General features: G+C 39.2%; 1 protein-coding gene across 4 annotated transcripts in view; it reads left to right on the top strand.

Moving 5' to 3' along the window:
- Nucleotides 1–21,567, top strand: part of EYA1 (EYA transcriptional coactivator and phosphatase 1) — a 154,113-nt gene extending 132,546 nt beyond the window's left edge. For all 4 annotated transcript variants that reach the window (XM_054985002.1, XM_054985001.1, XM_054985000.1 and 1 more), the window contains 2 exons: nucleotides 7,477–7,577; nucleotides 18,236–21,567. In XM_054985002.1, the coding sequence (XP_054840977.1) occupies nucleotides 7,477–7,577; nucleotides 18,236–18,316 (182 nt within the window). In that variant the 3' untranslated portion in view covers nucleotides 18,317–21,567. The remainder of the gene's footprint in view (nucleotides 1–7,476; nucleotides 7,578–18,235) is intronic.
- The last annotated feature ends 271 nt before the right edge of the window (nucleotides 21,568–21,838 follow it).

Genomic DNA, 21,838 nt, shown 5'->3' with positions numbered 1-21,838 from the left:
AAAAGTCTTGCCGCTGCAGTCACGTAAAATAACAATGTTCTATACTGCGTTGGAACTGCCTCCATTCCCAAGTTCAGTAGCAACAATTCTGGGTTCTTGTTTATTTTGTATTTGTAAAATCTCATTTATTGCTTCAATTATTTCTCCCCAGTACTGTTTAGCTACTTCACATGTCCACCACATATGATAAAATGATCCTTCATGCTTTTTACATTTCCAGCATTTGTCTGACATATTAGTATTTCCTAGCGCAATTTTCTTTGGTGTTAAATACCATCTGTAAATCATTTTGTACACATTCTCTTTAATGTTCGTACAAGTTGAAATCTTCACTGTATTTTTCCATAGGTACTCCCATGCCTCCATTGTTATTTCTTTATGAAAGTTTATTGCCCACTTCACCATCTGGACTTTTACTGTTTCATCCACCGTAAACCATTTTAAAAGTAATTTGTAAATCTTGGATATTTCTTTCTTGCCTTCTTGTAGTATCACTTCCTCTAACTCTGAATTTTCCAATCTTATTCCTCCTCTCTGGCAGTCCACATTATAAAGGTCTCTGATCTGTCTGTACTGGAACCATCCATAACAAGGAGACAATTCTTCTTCTGTCTTTATTCTCAGCTTTGAATGTTGTATTTGTGTAATCTCCTTGTAGGTTAGACATTGCTGTTCATTATCGACAGTTCTCGGATCTATTACTTCATACGGAACCACCCATGAAGGAATTCCATCTTCCATATACAACTTGTATTTCTTCCAGACCGTGAAGAGGCTTCTCCGAATATAGTGATGCAAAAACATAGAGTCCGCTTTTACTTTGTCATACCACATGTATGCATACCATCCAGATATTTTTTTATGTCCCTCCAGAGCCAGCAACTTACGGTTTTTTAACATTATCCAGTCTTTCAACCATACAAGACATACTGCCTCATGATACAGTCTTATGATGGGCAGTTGCAAGCCACCTCTTTCCTTCGCATCTTGTAAAACCTTCATTTTCACTCGTGGTTTCTTGCCTGCCCACACAAAATCTGAGATTTTCCTTTGCCATTTATCAAATTGTTTGGAGTCTCGGATAATTGGTATAGTTTGCAACAAGAACATCACCTGTGGTAAGACGTTCATTTTTACTGCTGCAATTCTTCCCAGCCATGATAAGTTCAGTTTGTTCCATTTTATTAAGTCTCTCTCTATTTGTATCCACAGTTTCTCATAATTATTTTTGAACAAATCTATATTTTTCATAGTCAGCTCAATGCCAAGATATTTTACTTTATTAGTCACCCCACAGTCTGTTATCTCCGTTAGCTCTTGCTGCTTCTGTTTAGTCATATTCTTACATAAAATCTTTGACTTCTTTTTGTTCACGTAAAATCCAGCCAAATCTCCAAACTCTTTTATTTTCTCTATTACCTTTGGCATATTTTCAATTGGATCCTCTACTATTAACATTATGTCATCCGCAAAAGCTCTGACCTTGTAAGAAAACTCTTTTATTTTCATACCTCGGATTGTGTCATCTTCACGTATTTGAATCATCAATATTTCCAAAATCAAAATAAACAACAATGGAGACAGCGAGCATCCCTGTCTAGTTCCTTTGCTGATTTTCAATTTTTTTGTCAAATCCTCATTCACTATGATTGCTGCACTCTGGTCTCTATAAATTTCCTTGACTGCTTGTATGAACTTTTCTCCCATTTGCAGCTTTTCCATGGTAGCAAACATAAAATCCCAGTTCAGATTGTCAAATGCTTTTTCCGCGTCTACGAAGAAAAAACCAACCTCTCTGTCACAGTGCTTGTCATAGTATTCAATAGCGTTTATTACTGTCCTCAAATTGTCTTTAATTTGTCTGTTGGGTAAAAATCCCGCCTGTTCTTCAGCAATGAATTCCGACATCCATCCTTTCAACCTCTCTGCCAACACCTTTGCAAATATTTTATAGTCATTATTCAACAACGAAATTGGTCTGTAATTTTTAACATTGGTCAAGTCCTGACCCTCCTTCGGTATCAGCGATATATTGGCTTCGTTCCATGAGTCAGGAATCCTTTGATCTTGCATCGCTCCATTCATTGCCTCTTTCAGGAATGGCGCCAGTTCATTAGCCATCACTTTATAAAACTTTGCCGTTAGTCCATCTGGTCCTGGCGCCTTTCCTATCTTCGTTGATTGTATAGCTTCTTTTATTTCTTCTTCCGTCACTTCCTTATTTAATTTCTCTTTCCATTTTTCAGGAATTGTCGGAATTTTCATCTTCTCTAGGTATTCCGCTGTTAAATCGTTACTCACTTCTTTTTTTTGGTACAATTTTGCATAAAACTTAAAAAAGGCTCTACTAATAGCCGCTTGGTCCATAAGCACCTTATCATCTTCTAGAATTTTACTTATGATTTTCTTCTCCTTCCTTTTTTTTAGTTGCCACGCCAAATATTTCCCAGGTTTATTTGCACCTTCAAACGACCTCTGATTCATCCTATTTAAATTCCACTCTAATTCTTTATTGTCCATTGCTGTCAATTGTTCCTGCAGAATTTTAATATCCTGATATGTCTTTTTTTCCCCCGGTCTTTTCTTAAGTTGTATCTCTTTGGCTTTTATTTTATCCAAAATTTCAGATCTCTTTTCCTCCTTTTTCCTCCTAGTTCTTGCATTCAGGTCTATTAGTATGCCTCTTATCACCGCTTTATATGTGTCCCATACTTTATTGGTCGGCACTTCTTTGTTCAGGTTATATTGTATGAAAAATTTGATCTCCCTCCGCAGCAACGCAATATTTTCTTCTATTTGTAACAAGTCCTCATTTATTCTCCATCCTTTTCTTTTATTGTTTTTCCCAAATCTCCACATAATTGGGTTATGATCTGAGCCTACCTTTGGCATTATCTCCACCTCTCTAGTCCATAATGTCAGTTCTTTAGAGGCCCAGATCATATCTATTCTTGATAATGTGAAATGTCTTGCAGAGTAAAATGTATATTGTCTGTTCTTAGGGTATTGTCTCCTCCACACATCTTCTAAACTTTTTTGTTCCTTAAGCATAAAAAACGCCTTTGGTAATAGTCCTCTTTTTTTGTGAGCAGCTTTAGACTGCTTGTCCTCATCCAGGTTTGTAACTCCATTGAAGTCACCCGCCAAAATTGTGTGATCATAGGTCAATTCATCTAATTGTTTCTCTAAGTCCTTAAAAAAATTTTCTTTTGCACCGTTAGGTGCATAGATCCCAATCATCAGTCTGAGGTATCTTTTTTCTAATGCACATAGGTTTAACATATTCTGTATCTAGATAAACAAGAAAACTGTACAACATGCAGCATTCCATGCATGCATTTTTTCACACTAATAGTAAACTATGTTTTAATATTAGGAAGCAATACTGTTAATTTAGCAGACTCAGTTTTCACCATTGCTCCATTTGTCATCAGTTTGCTGCTTTCTGCCACTCATTATTCTTATTAAAAATATTTATATCCCTCATTTATAATTCTCTAGACCTTCAAGAAGATTTACAGAAAAGGATAAAAAGATAATAAAATACCAAAACAGCAATCAAGGTTACTATGCAGAAAAGAACAGCACTAAAACTGTAGAATGATTTCCACACTTTGACACCAAAAGCCCAGGGAAATATTCCTTTAATTTGCTCTATAAAATACAAAATGAATAGTGCTAGATAATTATCTAAAGAACGGTTTGCATTGATGGGATTCCTGTCCCTGACTGTCACCTAATTTCTAAAATTTGGGGCTACCGGAAGAGATCCTTTGAGGAACATCTTAACAGATGGGCAAATTCAGAAGAGAAGGTAGTCCTTCAGATAATTCGGAATTTGGATCCTGAAGATATACAAAGAGGGATACTAATGGCATTACACATTCCATTGAGTACATCCTAATTATGGCTGCCACATTCTGAACCATGTGCTTTTTCTTGACACAGACTTCAAAGATAGCATGGCATAGTATGTCAAAAGAAGATTTATTTTATTTTATTATAATTTCAATTTTATAGCTGTGCACATACTGGTAATTTTGATGCTGCACGCAGAGAGATAGTGTTGAACATGAACCTTAAGACATTTTAATGATCTCATGAAGTAGTTCAGAATATGCAAATACAGCAATATCTTGCCTCTCCCAAATGAAACTTGGAAAAAAGGTGAGAGTGTTCAGTGGAATATCTATGAGAAATTAGAAATTTGCCCAAGATCATCTGGTGGAGGGTTGAGGGGAGGTTTCAGTAGCCTGTATAAAGAGCCATTACTAAATACTGTGAGATTCTTAGGACTTCTTTAATGAAGTACCAAGTAAAAAACCGGACATGACACAAAAGTCTATGAATAGATCGTCCATTGTTTTTAACAAAGCCAATTCATAGTGACAGGTGGCAGCTTTGAAGATCTGGGAAAGAGTTGTGGTTTAAAGTAGACATGGGCACGATCTGAATTACGATTTCAAAAAAATCCTGATTTTGGCGTTTGCGCCATCGTGACTCAGCTAATCGGTTCTGTCCACGGCAACCGATCCAGCAGTCGGGGGTTTGCTTGTTCTGGACTTGATCGGATATATCGGTTTCTGCTCGGAATTGCAGACACTCTGGCGCCAGTAATTTATTCCTGGGTCAACGGAGCCAGGAGAATGAGCTGTGTTTGCCCTCCTTCTGTCACCCTCAAAACATGAATGGAAGCCCAGCTTTCCTTGATTAGCAGGCTTCCTTCCAACCACGGAGCAGCAACCCAGGGGAGGGAGGGGGAAGGGGGTGTTCTGAAGCCATGGGCACAAAGGAAAGGCAAAAGGCAGCGCGGGAGGCTGGGAGGCCGCCCGCGCTGTTCGTCTTTACCCAGGACAAGTGGCGTGCGGGCAAGCCAGCCGCCCCTTGTCCTGGGGAAAGGCAAAAGGCAGCACAGGAGGCTGGGAGGCCGCCTGTGCCATTCACCTTTCCCCAGGACAAGGGGCTTGCGGGAAGCCGGCCACCCCTTGTCTTGCGGGGCAGGTGAACGGCGCAGGCAGCCGCCGAGCCACTCGCACTGCTGCCAGCTCTGCAGCGCACCGGGACAGCCGGCTTGCTGCGTGCACGGGGGGGCGACCCAGGAGCGCGCGCGCTCAAGAGCCTGACTACGATTGCCCAGGGTGCTGGCCCTGGGAATGTCCCCTCCCTGAGGGGAGGTGGCTCGTTGCCGGGTTAAAAACTCCCCCCCTCTACTCTCTCTCTCTGTGTGAATGTCCCCTCCCTCCCTGAAGGGAGGCGGCTCATAGCTGCCTCCCCCTGCCCACCGGGTCTGGCGGCCGCTGCCACCAACCACCATTCCTATATCGCTGGAAACAGCAGGGCTCCCTCCCGCTTTGGCCTTCCCGATTCCGGATCGGAAATGGGACTTGATCGGTTAGAATCGGTGGCCTGGGTTCGGCAGCGGCCCGGATCCACGAATGGCTTAATCGGTATTTGGGGGGGGATCGTGCCCATCTCTAGTTTAAAGAGTGCTTAAGTCTTGCTTCCCTTGTCTTTTCCAAAATTTAAAGTGACACCTCCCTCCTCACCAAAGCTAGTTAGCTGAAGAAAGGAAATGCGTACAATCAGTCGAATCTATCTTTTTCCCACTCCAAGATAATTGCAGATTTGTGAGGGTGGTGTTAAATTGTGCCTAACGCAAGGTGGAAAAGGTATTTTTTCAACCAGTAACCCTTCCCCAGTCTTCAAAGCAGCTGCTTGTTAACTCGTTTTTATCAATATCTTAATCATGATTTTTTAATGTTACATCTATTGGGGCATTAACATTCATAAAAATGAAACAGAAAAGTACAAACCTAATTTAGGAGAGTAAATTAGATGAAAGATTCATATGCTATACAGATCCTTAATATAAAAATTTCACATTGTAAAATACTTGTGCCTTAACCTGTGGCTTTTCCACACGGGCCTTTTTTTAAAATCAGTTCTGGCCCCATGTAGCTTTGATTTATCCCATGATTTCCACATACAGTCAAATTACCGCATTTCAGTCTTAAAATTGCTTCACATACAGTTGTGCTCTGTATAGTGAAAGGCTGCATCTGCAGCAGATTTTTCTCCAGATTTTCTGCGTTTTCCCCCCTGTGCTCATACCCCCATTTTTTATAGTGAAAAGACTTTTTTTAAAAAGTGCAGAATGTTTTCTTCAGTGTAAGCCCTGTTCCTGTCTTTCACCCTCCCCTTTATCCCCCAGAATACTGATGAGTTGAACAGCAATGTTTATCCACACCAGGGCTTTTTTTCGGGGGGAAAAGAGATGGTGGAACTCAGTGAGTTGCCCTTGGAGAAAATGGTCACATGGCTAGTGGCCCCACCCCACCCCTCTGTGTGGAGATCAGGGGGTGGGGCCACCAGCCATGTGACCATTTTCAAGAGGTTCCGGAAATCCATTCCACTGCGTTCCAGCTGAAAAAACCCCCTGATCCACACCCTTTCCTCCTCTTTCTTCCAACACCACTCTCGGCCTTCATCCTTTAAAAAGAAAATGTTGTCACTGTTTGTATGTGTACACTAACCTTAGCAGTATGAAGTAAATCATCTTCTCAAGAGCACAAGGTATTTAGGATGAAATTTTGTAAAGGAGTCTCCTGTGTTTCCTGTATTTTTTAGCCAACCCCCCCACCCCGAACTTTTAATTTTTAAAAAAAAAGTTACAACATTTAATTTTTTTTAAGTTGCAGTTTTTAAAGTTTTCCTCCAGAACACTTCAGCCAGTCAGCACAGAGAATTTTTGTTAAATTTAGAGCTCAAATAACACTGGCCAATCATTGATGGACAATTACAGAGTGAGGTAGTGGTTAACCACAACCCCCTCTGACATCCCAATGTTAGAAAGTTGTAACACATGGACAAAGAAATAAACCAAAAAGCCATGCTGACAAAACCTAGGGCAACTGGGAAGCCTAACAAAACCGCTGACATCATCTTCCCCCAGGAAAGCCTGCAGCAGAAACAGGGCATTTTTCTGTGTGCAAAACTAAAAACCAAAACCACTTCAGTTCAACTCCCTTAAGTGTAGAATTACAGAAGCCCAAAAGAGATCCGATCCTCACAAACAATACCCAGAAAACCCACTGTAAGTAAGCATGTGGGAAAGCCCTTGGATAGCTCAGGCAAGACTAATCTCATCAGATCATGGAAGCTAAACAGGGTCAGCCTTGGTTAGTAATTGGATGGGATACCTTCAAAGAAGACTGGGGTTGTTATGCAGTGGCAGGCAATGGCAAACCACCTATGTTAGTCTTTTTGCCAGAAAAACTCCTTCAAGGTCACCGTAAGTTAGCTGTGACTTGATGGCACCTTCCATGTTTGTTTAAATACTTAAATCAAATAAAATACTTAAATCAAAATAAATGTTTGATTGAATACTTAAATCAAATAGAATATGGTTGCTTACCATTCAGTTTAGATGGTTTAACTTCAGTTGCACAGTCTTCAGTAATTTATGCTTGTTTTCAGGAAAAGAAAGCTGTTTTGAGCGCATAATTCAAAGGTTTGGAAGAAAAGTAGTATATGTTGTTATAGGAGATGGTGTGGAAGAAGAACAAGGAGCCAAGAAGGTAATGAGGCAAGGTTTACGTTTCTGTAACTACATCTATAGTTGAATTAATTTTTAAGTAAGTAATATTCAGATTCTAAGTGCTTTCACAATTAAAGTCAATGGCTTGCTTCTAAATAAACATGTCATATCACAAGATTTGAATTCTTAATTTATTTATTTAAATTCATTTATATTTATATACTACTGGTTTTATCCAACTAGTCTTTGAACTGTCACAAGAAGGTGGCGGGATAATTTGGTCCAATTCCCCTCATAATATGCCCTTTAAACCCCAATATAGACATTTGGGGTTTGAAAAGGGGTACTTTTTCCTCTTACATTAGCAGATCCAAACAATAAATGACAAAGAAATATGTTGCTAAGGTCTCAAAATTAAATAAATATGCAGACCAAAGACAAACATTTACTTGGTGTTCACATGAGTGTTCACATGAGTAGAGATGGGCATGAACAGCAATACGAACAAAAAAAGGCACGAACAGCCCAATATGCTGTTCGCGAACAAGCTGTTCATGAGGCCACATTCTAAATGAACAGGTGGTCATTGCAAGTCTCGTTTGTTGCTATTTGTTGCTGTTCATCAAGCCAGACAGTTTAGCACTTGCAATCATTTCCCTTGACAACTTAGGCAGGGATTGTCTGAACTCTGTCTGAACTCCTGCTGTTGCCCTAGAAACCTCGATCTAAGCCCAATTTAGCTTGATAGGCAGGTCTTCCTTTCAAGTGTGGAGTTCCAAATTTGTTACAAGAGAGCAAAGACCGGGGGGGAGGGGTGCCTCCCAGCTTTGACTTTGCAGACAGTGGAGAGACAGTTGCTGTTGGCATTTTGATAGAGAGAGTGCATTGGAGCTTGAATTTTCTTTGTGTGTGGTGAGATAAGGATCTACCCCTTCAAGTTCCAGGGTTGCTGCCAGGCTCTGGGCCAAGCGATTATTTATTATTGGTACCTTTCCTGATGCCTGCTCAGGACAGGTTTCTGGGAGTGGTGCAGTAGGGATCTTGACTTGGATGATGGCTGGAGGAGAGCCTGCTGACCCCCACGAACAGTCAACCACGAACATGTTCATGAACAGGGCCATTTTCATGATTGTTCGTGAGTCCCTGCTCGTGGATGACAACGAACAACAAATATCACGTTCAGGTTTTTTTCTGTTCGTGCCCATATCTACTCATGAGGCCAAAGACCTCCTTCTGTCAGAAGCGCCATGCTGACAGAAGAGAGACAAGGGGCAAATCCACCCCATCTCTCACTGAAGTCCCCTAGCTACACAACATTTTATCCCTGTGGATAATACAACCCAAGGGATCGAAAGGGACTGCAGGCAGGAAGCGGAACACAGGAAAAATCACTGTTTTGCTACCAGTTTGTTAGATACAGGTCATTACATTTTAAAGTTAATATTTAAAAATCAGGAGAAAATCTCTCTTGCTTCTTATCTCTATTCAAAATGAATAGTATTTTATTCCCTGTCATAAATAAAGAGTAACCTTTGCAAATGGAGAATGTACTTACATCAGTACCTTAATCTAAATAAATAGTTTCTTTCCTTTACAAAACCCAACTAAGTAAGAATTTGCATTTCTCAAATGAACAGATAGTACAAAACATCCTCTAGAGGCTTTGCTTTCATGTCTTCTTTGTTGCCGGAAGGAATTTCCAGTCTAGGACATAAGGAAACTGCCAAATTTTTGTCTTGGCAAAACTACAGTGAAATCAATGGAATTATATCAGCAAGGAATTTGGTAACTATATGTATTCATGCCTAAGAAAAACATCTTCCTGGGTCTACAACCATTCAGATTCTTACCTCACCTCAAAAATACTACTTTTCAAGCTCTCCCTGACTATATTTATATGCCTTCAACTTAAAGGTCTCAATTGTGGCTTTGTCCCCAAGGCCAAAATAATAAAGGACAGCCTGTGGTTGTGTTGCTCCCATTGCAGCCAACAGGGAGATTTTCCTCCAATTTTTTCCTGTACTTTTGGGGAGAGAACAAACTGTGCTGGCTCTGCCCACCACAGCAAATGCACTTTCTCTGTTTTGTTGAACCAACCAGCACTGTGTTGCAGGCGAGCTGAAGTCAGTGCAGCATTCTTTGTAACACATCTACAGCACATGGCTGGAGTTAACTGCAGAATGGTATATTTTCTTTCTAATGCAGATCTTGCAATCAGTAATAGTCAGAGCCCAAACTAAAATGGAAAGAAATAGACTTCTAGTGTGAGCTACATTTGCGTAATATACATACTAATTTTACCTAATCCTAGTTGTTCCTTGACTCTGGTGGTCAAGTCAGCTTTCCATCTCTTCCCAACTGCCACTCAAGCATCCAAGCCATCTTCTCTTCAAGTCAACCTGTCAAATTTTATATTTCATCCCTCATCCCATCCATTGCTTGATACGGCACAAAGACGATAGTACAAATATTCAGTGGGGTCTTGGAGATTTGTGGAAATTGAATGTAAAGGAATATGGAGATAATATCCAGTTATTCACAAACAAGGGGATCCCCCCTGCCGCCTGCCAGATGATAGTTTAAAGGGACCTGCCACTTGCAAGCTGCAGGAAAAGTTTAAATGGCCATTTCCTTGGGGAAATGGCCATTTAAACTGTCCCTTTCCCAATATGACCCAAATCAGTAACCAGTCCATGGAAGTTCATAGAAAAGAGGTTCCACGAGCCATGGTTCGCGAACCCTGAACCGGCCTGGTTCATGCATTTTTGGGGGGTCGTAATTGGATTCACGCCCATCTCTAATTCCAACTACTTGATCATTTGGGTAGCTTTTTCTGCAGCTTTTCCTGCAACTTTTCAATTCTACTGTATCTTTTTTGACATGGGGTAACCAGAACTATACATAATATTCCAAATGCAGCCACAGAATAGATCTACACAATGTCACTATGATATTTGCTAATTTATTTTCAATGTCGTTCCTAATAATCACTGCCATGCAGTTTCCCTTTATTCTTCTAAAATGTACGATTTCTGAGTGTTCAGACCTGTTAAAAACAGTAATGAACTTTTGTTTAGGCCAAAATTAAGATTTGTATTTTAAACTTTATCAGATAACAGCATATCTGCTAAAAACAGAAGAAGCTGAATCTGCATAACAGAAGGCTGACTATCAGGCAGTTTACTTGTAAATGAACTTGTCAGTAGAGTTTATATTCTTTAAAGAACCAATTTCACAATGCATTCTTTTAAGGTATCCCTTTTGATTGATTAAAATAAATACGATTCATACAGGATGCAACACCTTCTTACATTTCACTCAGATTGGATAAATCATGGCATTGTCACCTTTCCATGAGCTGTCATTTCCTACACTCTCATTTTATAACACAGTTAAAATATTCAGACCAAGCATTAATAGTAAATGGGAGAAACCTATGCAAACAAGAACCATTTATGCAGCTGAGATTGTAAGGAGTCAGAATCATGATTCTATGTCTTCATATGTTTAGGGAAATTCCAGCCCCACGTGCTATAAAAATTGCATATAGAATGTAACAATAAATGTTTAACAGACTGCTTGGTTATTGACCAGTCCCAAATTACAATTTTTGCAATTCCTGATTTATGAACAGGCTAAAAGACAACGGGAATAATTTGTTAGTATGCAAAACGTTTGGTTGCCACATTGCCATATAAGAACAGAAGACATTACTTAGACTTGATCAGAGAAGGGCCATTCAGAGATAGAGTGCTTAAATCTTCGTTCCCATGCCTTTTCCATGATTTAACTCAAATTGCCTCTTGAAAATCTTTAATTATCTCTGTATGTGCTGATCAGGATCTTTTAAACTTAAGTGGACTGCTTAAAACATAGACTACCTAAATAATTTATTTATTTAAAATACTTGTAACCAGCTTTTATCCTGAGGCTTGGCCAAGTGCTTATAGTTATTAAATAGAATACTGGCTAAAAGGTATTTACTAAATATAATGTGCAAAAGGCATTTTACTGTTGTTCTGTTCTGATACATGAATCAACACTGTTAGTACTTCAGTTCCACTTCCTGCCTAACTGACTTGAAAAGTCAAGAAGGTCCCAAGGTCTGAGGGGATCACCTTGGAGCAGTAGGCATCGGTGCTACTGGATCCCAGTTACTGCTGTCTACCACATTAAAACTAATAGCAGAGACATATATATAGCCAGTACATATAAGCATATGAGGATGCTTTATATGGAAGCAGACCATTGTCCATCTAATCCAGAACTGATAAGCAGGAAGCAGCTCTTCAAGGTCTCAGGCGGCAGTCTACCTGAGCTCTGCTGACTTGTTAAAAATTTAGGATTGCCACTAGGTTTTCCCATATATAAGTCTTTTTAAAAACTCCATGGAGCAAAAGGGGAAAGAGGCTGCATCAAACTGCTGTTCCCAGACAGAAAAGACTGTTAGAAATTTTAGTGTCTCACATTTATTTATTTACGCACTGACTTTATACCCCACCATTCTTCCCATTGAGGGAAGTTCTCTATTTTGTCCTCACAACAACCCAGTGAAGGAGGTTAAGCTAAGCCTGTGTGGCTGGCCCAAGATCATTCAGCAAGCTTCCATGACATGCAGTTATAGACCCTGGAATGGCTTTTTTAAAGAATTCAGTGAATTCATACAGGATATGTCTATCAACATCTGTGAATCAGCTAAATGCAGCCTCCAAATACAAAGGATATATGTCACTGAAGACCAAGTGGTAGAGATAATCGGGAGAGCAGTTGCATTCATGCCCACTTGTATGCTTCCCCCAGGTATTTGGCTGATTACTGCTGCAAACAGAATGCTAGAGCAGATATACTCAGCAGGGCTTCTCTAATGTTTAAGTTATTTTATTAAGTAACCTATTCTGGAGGTGAGACAACATCACTGTTAAGCAGTGTCACTATTACTTCTCGCTGCCCTTCCCACTACCTAAGAAAATGAAATCAGTTTCCCTTGATCCAAAACCATAATATAAAAATCATAGAATCTGAATCTGGAAGACTCTAGGCCATCTAATTCAACCCCTTGCCCAATTCAGGAACAGCCTAAAGCATCCCCAACAAGTATTTGTCCACCGGCTCCTTAAAGACTGACAATGAGGGGGAACCCGCAATCCAGTAAGCCTGTCACTCAGTCATAGAAGGTTGGTCTGTCAGGACCTGTTGGGGACAAATGCAAGCTGACTGCCTTGTATCACTATGTTATATGTCAGATGCTTGCAGATTGATGCCTTTAATATCTGTTCCAGTATGTTCTCTGGGACAGATACCAGGCCAACTGGACTGTAGTTCCCAGGAATGTCCTTATTCCCTCTCTTGAAGATTGGGATAACATTTGCCCTCCTCCAGTCTTCTGGCACATTATCTGTTCTCCAAGAGGCCTAGAAGATGATCAACAAAGGGTGGGCAAGCTCTTTTGAAAATTCTTTAAACACTCTGAGGTGTACCTCATCTGGCCCAGGAGATTTGTACACATCCAGTGCAGCAAGGTGCTTCTCCATAACTTCTCTGACCATGTCAACCAGTATCCCTGAAGCTATGCTTTGCCCACTACCATATCTGGGTGGGCCTGTTCCCTCCTTCAAGGAGAAAACTGAGGCAAAGTAGGCATTGAACCTTTCTGACCTGTCTGTCTTCATTTCATAACACAGGCATGATAAAGTTTTGCAGATGCTTGTGTTATGTGTGTACGTGCCATCAAGTCGCCTCCAACCTATGGTGACCCTATGAATGAAAGACCTCCAAAACATCCTATCATTAACAGACTTGCTCAGATCCTGCAAACTGGAGGACATGGCTTCCTTTATGGAGTCAAGCCATCTCATTTTAGATCTTCCTCTTTTCCTACTGCCTTCCACTTTTCCTAGCATTATTGACTTTTCCAGAGAATCTTGTCTTCTCACGATGTGACTAAAGTACAATAGCCTTAGTCTTGTCATTTTAGCTCCTAGGGAGAATTCAGGCTTGATTTGATCTAGTACCCACCTATTTGTCTTTTTGGCTGTCCATGGTATCCACAAAATTCTCCTCCAGCACCACATTTCAAATGAATACATTTCTTCCTGTCAGCTTTCTTCACTGTCCAACTTTCACATCCATACATGGCAATGGGGGAATACCATAGTTTGGATTATCTTGATCTTGGCTCCCATTAAGACATCTTTATCTTTAAGGATCTTCTCTAGCTCCCTCACAGATGGTCTTCCAAGTCTCAATCTACTTCTGATTTGGTTGTTGTGGGTTTTCCGGGCTGTATTGCCGTGGTCTTGGCATTGTAGTTCCTGACGTTTCGCCAGCATCTGTGGCTGGCATCTTCAGAGGTGTAGCACCAAAAGACAGAGATCTCTCAGTGTCACAGTGTGGAAAAGATGTTGGCAGGTCATTTATATCTACTCAGGAGGGGTGGGGTTGAGCTGAGTCATCCTGTAAGAGTTTCCCAGGGTGTGGAATGCTAATGGCGGGAGGCTTCACTGTATCCTGAGGAGGTTCTTTTGCATATGGATTGGTGCTTGATGTGCTAATCTTCCCTGCAGGGCTATTGTCGGGTGTAGAGTGTTTTGTTAGCCTGGTGTTTTTCAGAACTGGAAACCATGCTTTGTTCATTCTTAAGGTTTCTTCTTTCCTGTTGAAGTTTTGCTTATGCTTGTGAATTTCAATGGCTTCCCTGTGCAGTCTGACAAACACAACACAATCACTTCCAACTACTTTGTCAGACTGCACAGGGAAGCCATTGAAATTCACAAGCATAAGCAAAACTTCAACAGGAAAGAAGAAACCTTAAGAATGAACAGAGCATGGTTTCCAGTTCTGAAAAACACCAGGCTAACAAAACACTCTACACCCGACAATAGCCCTGCAGGGAAGATTAGCACATCAAGCACCAATCCATATGCAAAAGAACCTCCTCAGGATACAGTGAAGCCTCCCGCCATTAGCATTCCACACCCTGGGAAACTCTTACAGGATGACTCAGCTCAACCCCACCCCTCCTGAGTAGATATAAATGACCTGCCAACATCTTTTCCACACTGTGACACTGAGAGATCTCTGTCTTTTGGTGCTACACCTCTGAAGATGCCAGCCACAGCTGCTGGCGAAACGTCAGGAACTACAATGCCAAGACCACGGCAATACAGCCTGGAAAACCCACAACAACCATCGTTCTCCAGCCGTGAAAGCCTTTGACAATACATTTTTCTGATTTCTTCAATGCAGTCTCCCTTTCGGTTGATGACTGAACCAAGGAATAGAAAACCTTAAACAAATTAAATTTCCTCATTGTCAACTTTAAAATTGTGTAATTCCTCAGTAGTTATTACTTTTGTCTTCTTGGTGTTCAGCTGTAATCCTGCGTTGGCGCTTTCTCTTTTGACCTTCATCAGTAGTCATTTCAAGTCTTCACTATTTTCTGCTAGTAGTGTGGTGTCATCTGCATATCTCAAATTGTTAATGTTCCTTCCACCAGTTTTCATGCCACCTTATTCTAGATATAATCCAGCTTTCCTTATGATATACTCTGCATAGAGGTTGAACAGGTAGGGAGATAATATGCATCCTTGTCTGACATCCTTGCCAATTGGAAACCATTCTGTTTCCCCATATTCTGTCCTGACAGTAGTCTCTTGTCCAGAGTACAGGTTGCACATCAAAACAATCAGATGTTGTGGCACCCCCATTTCTTTTAAGACTCTCCATAGCTTTTCATGATCCATACAGTCAAAAGCTTTGCTGTAATTTATAAAACACAGGGTGATTTTCTTTTGAAATTCCCTGGTATGTTCCATTAGCCATTGTAAATTTGCAATGTGATCTCTGGTGCCTCTTCCTTTTCTGAATCCAGCTTGAACATCTGGCATTTCTCATTCCATATATGGTAAGAGTCTTTGCTGTAGAATTTTGAGCATCACTTTGCTTGCATGGGGAATTAACACAATAGTCCAATAGTTGCTGCAGTCTTTGACATCCCCTTTTTTTGGAATTGGAATGTAGACTGAGCGTTTTCAGTCTGTGGGCCATTGTTTTGTTTTCCATATTTGTTGACAGATTCTTGTTAAGATTCTGATGGACTTCATTTCTGTAGCTTGAAATAGCTCTATTGGTATTCCATCTACTCCAGGTGCTTTGTTTCTCCCAATTGCGGTGAGTGCAGCTTTTACTTCATCAAAAGATTCTTCGTCAAAAGTACGTCATCCTTCCATTTCTTTTTTGTAGTTCTTCCGTGTATTATTTCCATCTTTTTAAAATTTTGTCCTGATCAGACACTGTATTTCCGTGTTGATCTTTCAGCATCCCAAGCTATTACTTCAATTTCCCTTTGATTTCTCAGATCTTTTGGAACAGATCGCTTGTTCTTCCTCTTTTGTTGTTCTATTTCTTTGCACTGGTTATTATAAAAGATTTCTTTGCCTCTGCCTGCAAGTCGCTGTAAAGCTGCATTAAGTATTTTTACCCTATTTCTGTCACCTTTTGCTTTTGCTTCTCATCTATCTTTAGCAATTTTAAAAATTTCCTCAGTCATCCATTTAGGCTTCTCCTTTCTTTTGGCTACAGGAATAGTCTTTGCACATTCTTCCTTGTTTGCATATGCTTTATGAGTCAATATTTACATTATCTAAAGAGGCTTAAATATAGAATATAAATAATAATAACTATGCTAATATATCGCTCTTCTATACAGATAAGTTCTTCACTCAGAGCAGTGAACAAAGTCAGTGTTATTATTATCCCCACAATACAGCTGAGGAACTGGGGCTGAAAGAAGTAGTTTACCAAAGACAACATACTGAGCCCATGGCAATAGTGGAATTTAAACCATTAGAGTGCTGATTCACAAGTTTAGCCACTATACTACAGCACAGCTCAATACAGTTATGTGTTGTTTCTTATATTTGAGAATGATGCTAAAAATGAAGTCAGAGCCTAGACAGAGTCAAACCCACATTGTTAAAGAATTAAGGGCCAAAGCCAATGAGAGACAGTCCCCAGCACTGTTCTCAGGGATGTGCCTCTATTTTGTACAATCCTAGAGCACCTTTTATCTCAGGGGCTACACCATTTTTATGATCCAAAAGCCACAGGGAATATATTATTTGTTGGGTTTGGCCCTCAGGAAGCGATTGCTTTTTCCCTTTGGTTCCAGTCTTTTGCTATTTTGCCACATAACCATGCCATAGCATGAGACTGGGAACTAGCCAATCCTGAGCCATTAGCATGATGGACTCAGCTAAAGAAAAGAAAAGCCCCTTACACACGCACAGTGAGAATTGTGCATTATGTGTACATTTTAATTGTCAAGGTTTTTTCCCCCAGTGACTTAAACATTTTCTGCATGAAAGGGGACTATCTTTTTTACATTTATGTAAAAGATAGTTTGCTGATATAAAAGGCCAGTTTAAGGAGAACAAGTTTTCACAATCATCCATAGAGATGATGTAATATATGTTTTTTCTTGTTATTTGTGTCTCTGGTTTATTCAGGTGTCTTGCAAACATACTTATGGTCTGAGGTTCAGATCCTCTATTTAGGTAGTGAAATTAAACATAAACATTCATATAAAATATTCCATATGGGAAAGTTTTTATAAGGTCAGTGCGAACAATGGCTGGTATAATATGAATCACTAGAAGACAATTATCTTGTATGTGATTTGGCCATCACAGTATTTTGCTTTTAAATGCTGTTTTTTCCACCTGCCAGAAAGAGTTTTTAAAGAATATGTTTTGATAGTGAACAATACCTGATTCATTTTATTGTCACCAGAAGTTATATCATTTAGGAACACATCTCTGTACATGCCATGTAGAAATATATCATCTTGTATATTTATGTATGCTTCTTTCAAAATAATGAATAAAGGCAATTTTGTTTGGATTTTAAGATTATGATAGTGAATAGCGAGAAAGATGTGTTACTGAGAAGAGAAAATGGTGATTACCTCACCTATTTTTGAAAATTCAGATTATTAAACCATTAATAAGAAGGCAGAATTCGATTTGGGGAGAATCTGTTTAATGGTCAGGAACCTGCTTGATGTTAGGTTCCAGGTATAACATTATTCCAATTTTAGACTCAAAATATATGTGCATTTATTATTTACTTACTTATTTATACCACATCTTTCACTCAGTGGGGACCCAAGGGAGCTTACATAATTATCTTCTCCATTTTATCCTCGCAACAGCTCTGTGAGGTAGGTTACGCTGAGAGTGTGTTACGGCCGGGCCCAAGGTCACCCAGTGAGCATCCATGGCAAAGTGAGGATTCGGACCTGTGTCACCCAGATCCTAATCCGACACTCTGTCCACTACATCTGTCCACTACATAACCCTGGTCTCTCACAGAAGCTAGAAGTCTTAATAAAGAGTACTATCCAAATAGCTTCTATTTGAGCCTGTCTTTGTTATGATGAAAAAAATAGCAGTAAGCACTATGATTTTGCATTCATTTTTATCTATTCAAGTTTTAGTACGTTTTTATCTCCCTAAACATTTTAATGTTTTACTTTGCCTCTTACACATAATGCAAACTTTTCAAACCTTGAATTGATCAATTTTTCTGCTCTTCTCTTGCATTAATTTGATTGCCTCACCCATTTTAAATGACTTTATACAACTGTGCTCATGAAATAACGTAGCCTTTTCCCTGTACTTTGCTTTTGTATTTTCATAGCATGCCATGCCATTCTGGAGGATCACAAGCCACTCTGACCTTATGGCCCTTCATCATGCTTTGGAACTGGAGTACTTATAGTAGCACTTTGTAACCCCAGAACTTCCCTCATGCCTATGGACAGCGTGCCTATGCCTTGTATCAGCGTTGGCCTACAGGAGGACTTTGTGATTTCATCATGTTGACGTACAGCTGCAACTGGTCTTAACCTTTGCCCTTTCAGTAAGCGAAGGAGCATGTTTCTTCTTCGGTAACAGCTGTTGATTCTAGTGCTGTGAATCCAATGAAAACAAGCTATGATGAGAATGTTTTAACAATGTGCTCTTACCACGTTTGCTACATTGAAAGGTTCGTACCTGTGAAGAGACTGGGGGAGGGGGTTCTTTGTGGTTTCTAGAATTCTCGGTGTGTCACACACACCTTCTTAACTTCAGTAAACTTGATTGCACATCAAAGACTGCGCTTTTTAAAAACAAAATCCCATGGATACATTTCTTGAAAAAGAAAAGGTTTACTCTTTTTTTTTTTTTAGTTTCTCAGACCCAGGGTATTCTGTAAATCTTATTACTTATTTATGAACAGACTCTGTTTTGACATCATCACCTAAATGTGGATATGTATGATAGATGAAAGGCTATACTGAGTCCTTGCCTTCTGATAGTAAAAAATATTTTGATTTTAGCACATTGCAAAGTAGTTTAAAGTATGTCTAATTTAAGTCAATAGGTACATCACTGAGACAATCATGTACAGGAAGAATGTTTTTGTGTAAATTTGTAATGAATGGATAATGTTTTACATATTGTTTAGGGAAATGCTATTGAAAGGTAGTAATGACTTTTTGGTGAAGTATGAGGCAGTGTGCGCACAAATTGTTGTGCTGTGCCTTATTGAAAGTATTGTGTATAAATATGTAGATAATGGATTTTTTAGATCAATTTGTCAAGACCAAAAGCATGGATGTCAAGTGTCAATACGGAATTGCTTTTACGCTCTCTTTTCTTCTCTATATTTTTCCTCCTTGGCAACACTGATATATCAAAATACTGGTTACTCCTTTCTCTCCTAACACCCTATCTTTCATGGAGTGGCTGCCCATCTATGTTTTGTGCATCCAAGTACAAAATATATACACTTCACATCAGCTGAAAATGGAATACATGTTTAATTTGTCACTTTTCTTGGTGAAATATATGCAAGTTTAATATTCCACTGCTTCACCGTACTTTGCCAAGAAAAGCAGGAAATTAGGGATACATATGAATCTTCAACCGATTTGAAGCACATGTATTTTGTGCTCAGGCAAATATCTGTAACTGAGTACGCAATCTGTGTGGTGAGAAGTGACCTGGTCTTTAGAATATGAATATCTGCAAAGTAAGTGCACATCTACACCTGTTTCATTTCATTTTCTTTACTGACAGATACTGAACAAGGTAGAAGTGAATCATTAAATGTATTCATTTTCCCCCCAATGGAAAAAGAATTGGAAAAATACTTTATGCAATATTGCTTGCATTTTAAAGTAATAAAAATGTTCATGGACTAGAAAAAATAAAAATGTTAGAAAATAATGTATTTTAAAATAGAAAGGAGATCTTGTAAGAACACAACAAACTAGGGCATAGCTGAAACAGTTCAGTTTGGTCCCATCTCTTTAAAAAAAGAAATAATTGTTTTTTGGCTAATTTTTATTCCTGCTCTCCCAATGAGAATTTTTTTAAAAAACAGTGTTTCCTTGCTAAAATCTTAAAACTGTTGAAATATCACACTGAACTTTGTAAAAAAAAATGTAAGGATATAGTTATATGTTTTGTGATGAGTACCAAACTTACCAAATATGGCCCTGGCTTAACAGAGAGAAATATTTTGATGGAGGGTAGAGGATAATGATTTTGAGTTTTTACTGCTGAAGTTCACAATGAAAATTGTGGTTTTGGTGAGTCTGAAACCACAATACACCCCCAAATTGAAGAAACTGGTGACACACCTGCTTCTTCGGATTTTCAACCTTTGGAAAAGCATGTGAGCATTTTTAATTGGAATTTCTTTTTAAATCTACAGTATAGTATGGTATGGTACGCCCCCAATTTTAAACTTCTCATCACAGTAACCAGATTTTTCTGTTGGTCCATTGCTGGCAATGGACACAATAAAACAGTTACTGCCAATTGTGTTAAACTGAATTATTTTTTTATAACTAGCTTATACTTCATTTAAACTACATCTGTCTTCTGTAAAATATGAAGACCATGAAAAATCCAGTCCATTTTACTTCAAGCCAGTGTAGACTTAACCAAGGGGGACTGTTTAACTGTGGGTGATATATACACCATCTTCTCAGTCTGCCTCCAGAGCAAGCTTCTCCTCTGAAAGAGCTAGTGTGGTGTAGTGGTTAGAGTATTGGACTAGGATTTGGGAAACCCAGGTTTAATCCCCACTCTGCCATGGACACTCACTGGGCAAGTCACACACTCTCAGCTTAACTCCCTTCACAGAGTTGTTGTGAGGATAAAACAGAGGAGGTGGGAGTGATATAAATCATTTTGTGTCCCCATTGGAGATAAAGATGGAGTATAAATGAAGTAAAATTAAACTGTAGTTTTATTGACATTTATGTCATATATTGACATTTATATTAACACAGTTACAGTTAACTAGCACCCACTTTAATCAAGATTCTTCTACATGTGCATGAGAAGTAGAAATTTGCAAAGTGGGAGGTCTGCGGGGGAGGGAGGTGACTACACAATCTCACAACCTTCTTCCAGTCTTAAAACCACAGATAAGAATGTCCCATTGTTATGCTTACACTGAATTTGTGCATCCAAATGATTGATCTGAACCTTGGTTTCTTCTTTTCACCAATGTCTTCATAATAAATAAACCTCAGTTCTTCTAGTTCTTTCTCCAATTTCTTGATTTTTGTTTTTTGCAAAATACACCAGCTTTTAAGCCAGCTACTAGCAAAGCAACAACAGTAGCTATGAGGCAACATCCTCTCTTTTTTGAGGACGTATATTGCTGCTACAGTTTATAATTATTGTGATTTTTTTTTCAGATTGACTATTAAATGTGGCCCCTTGTCTTTCATCAGCTTTATGCACCAAAAGCAGTCCAATTCAGGGACTATTCACAGTCTATGAAGTTAAACATATCCTCAAGTCTTTTAAGGACAGGGGCTGTAATTAGATTTTTTTTTTTTTGCTTCAAGCAAAACAATGATGGACAATTATTTTTTCTTTCATTTTTGTAGTCATCATGTGACTAAAAAAGTTTGTCTGGGCCTTATTGTACAAAAAGTGTGTTGTGTCCACAGTTCTGTACAGAAATTTTCCTCCATTCATTTTGTGTTTAAATTAATAAAATTGATTTGTGACATATCTCCTAGATGGATTTGATTTTCTTCATCCAACCACCACACCTACCCCTCAAGTGCATATTTGTTTTATTTCAGTGTTCGTATTGGAGTCATGTAACATCCAGAAGGTTGAACTTGGATGTTTGAAAGAAACCCAGAATGCTCAGAAGGTTCATGGAGTGACTTTGGACAAATCACTCACTCTAGAGACATCTAATGTAACAGGGTTATTGTTAGGCAGC

The sequence above is a fragment of the Eublepharis macularius genome, chromosome 7 (genome assembly GCF_028583425.1).
Source record: "Eublepharis macularius isolate TG4126 chromosome 7, MPM_Emac_v1.0, whole genome shotgun sequence".
Taxonomy (NCBI): domain Eukaryota; kingdom Metazoa; phylum Chordata; class Lepidosauria; order Squamata; family Eublepharidae; genus Eublepharis; species Eublepharis macularius.
This window is presented reverse-complemented; position numbering and strand designations above follow the sequence as displayed.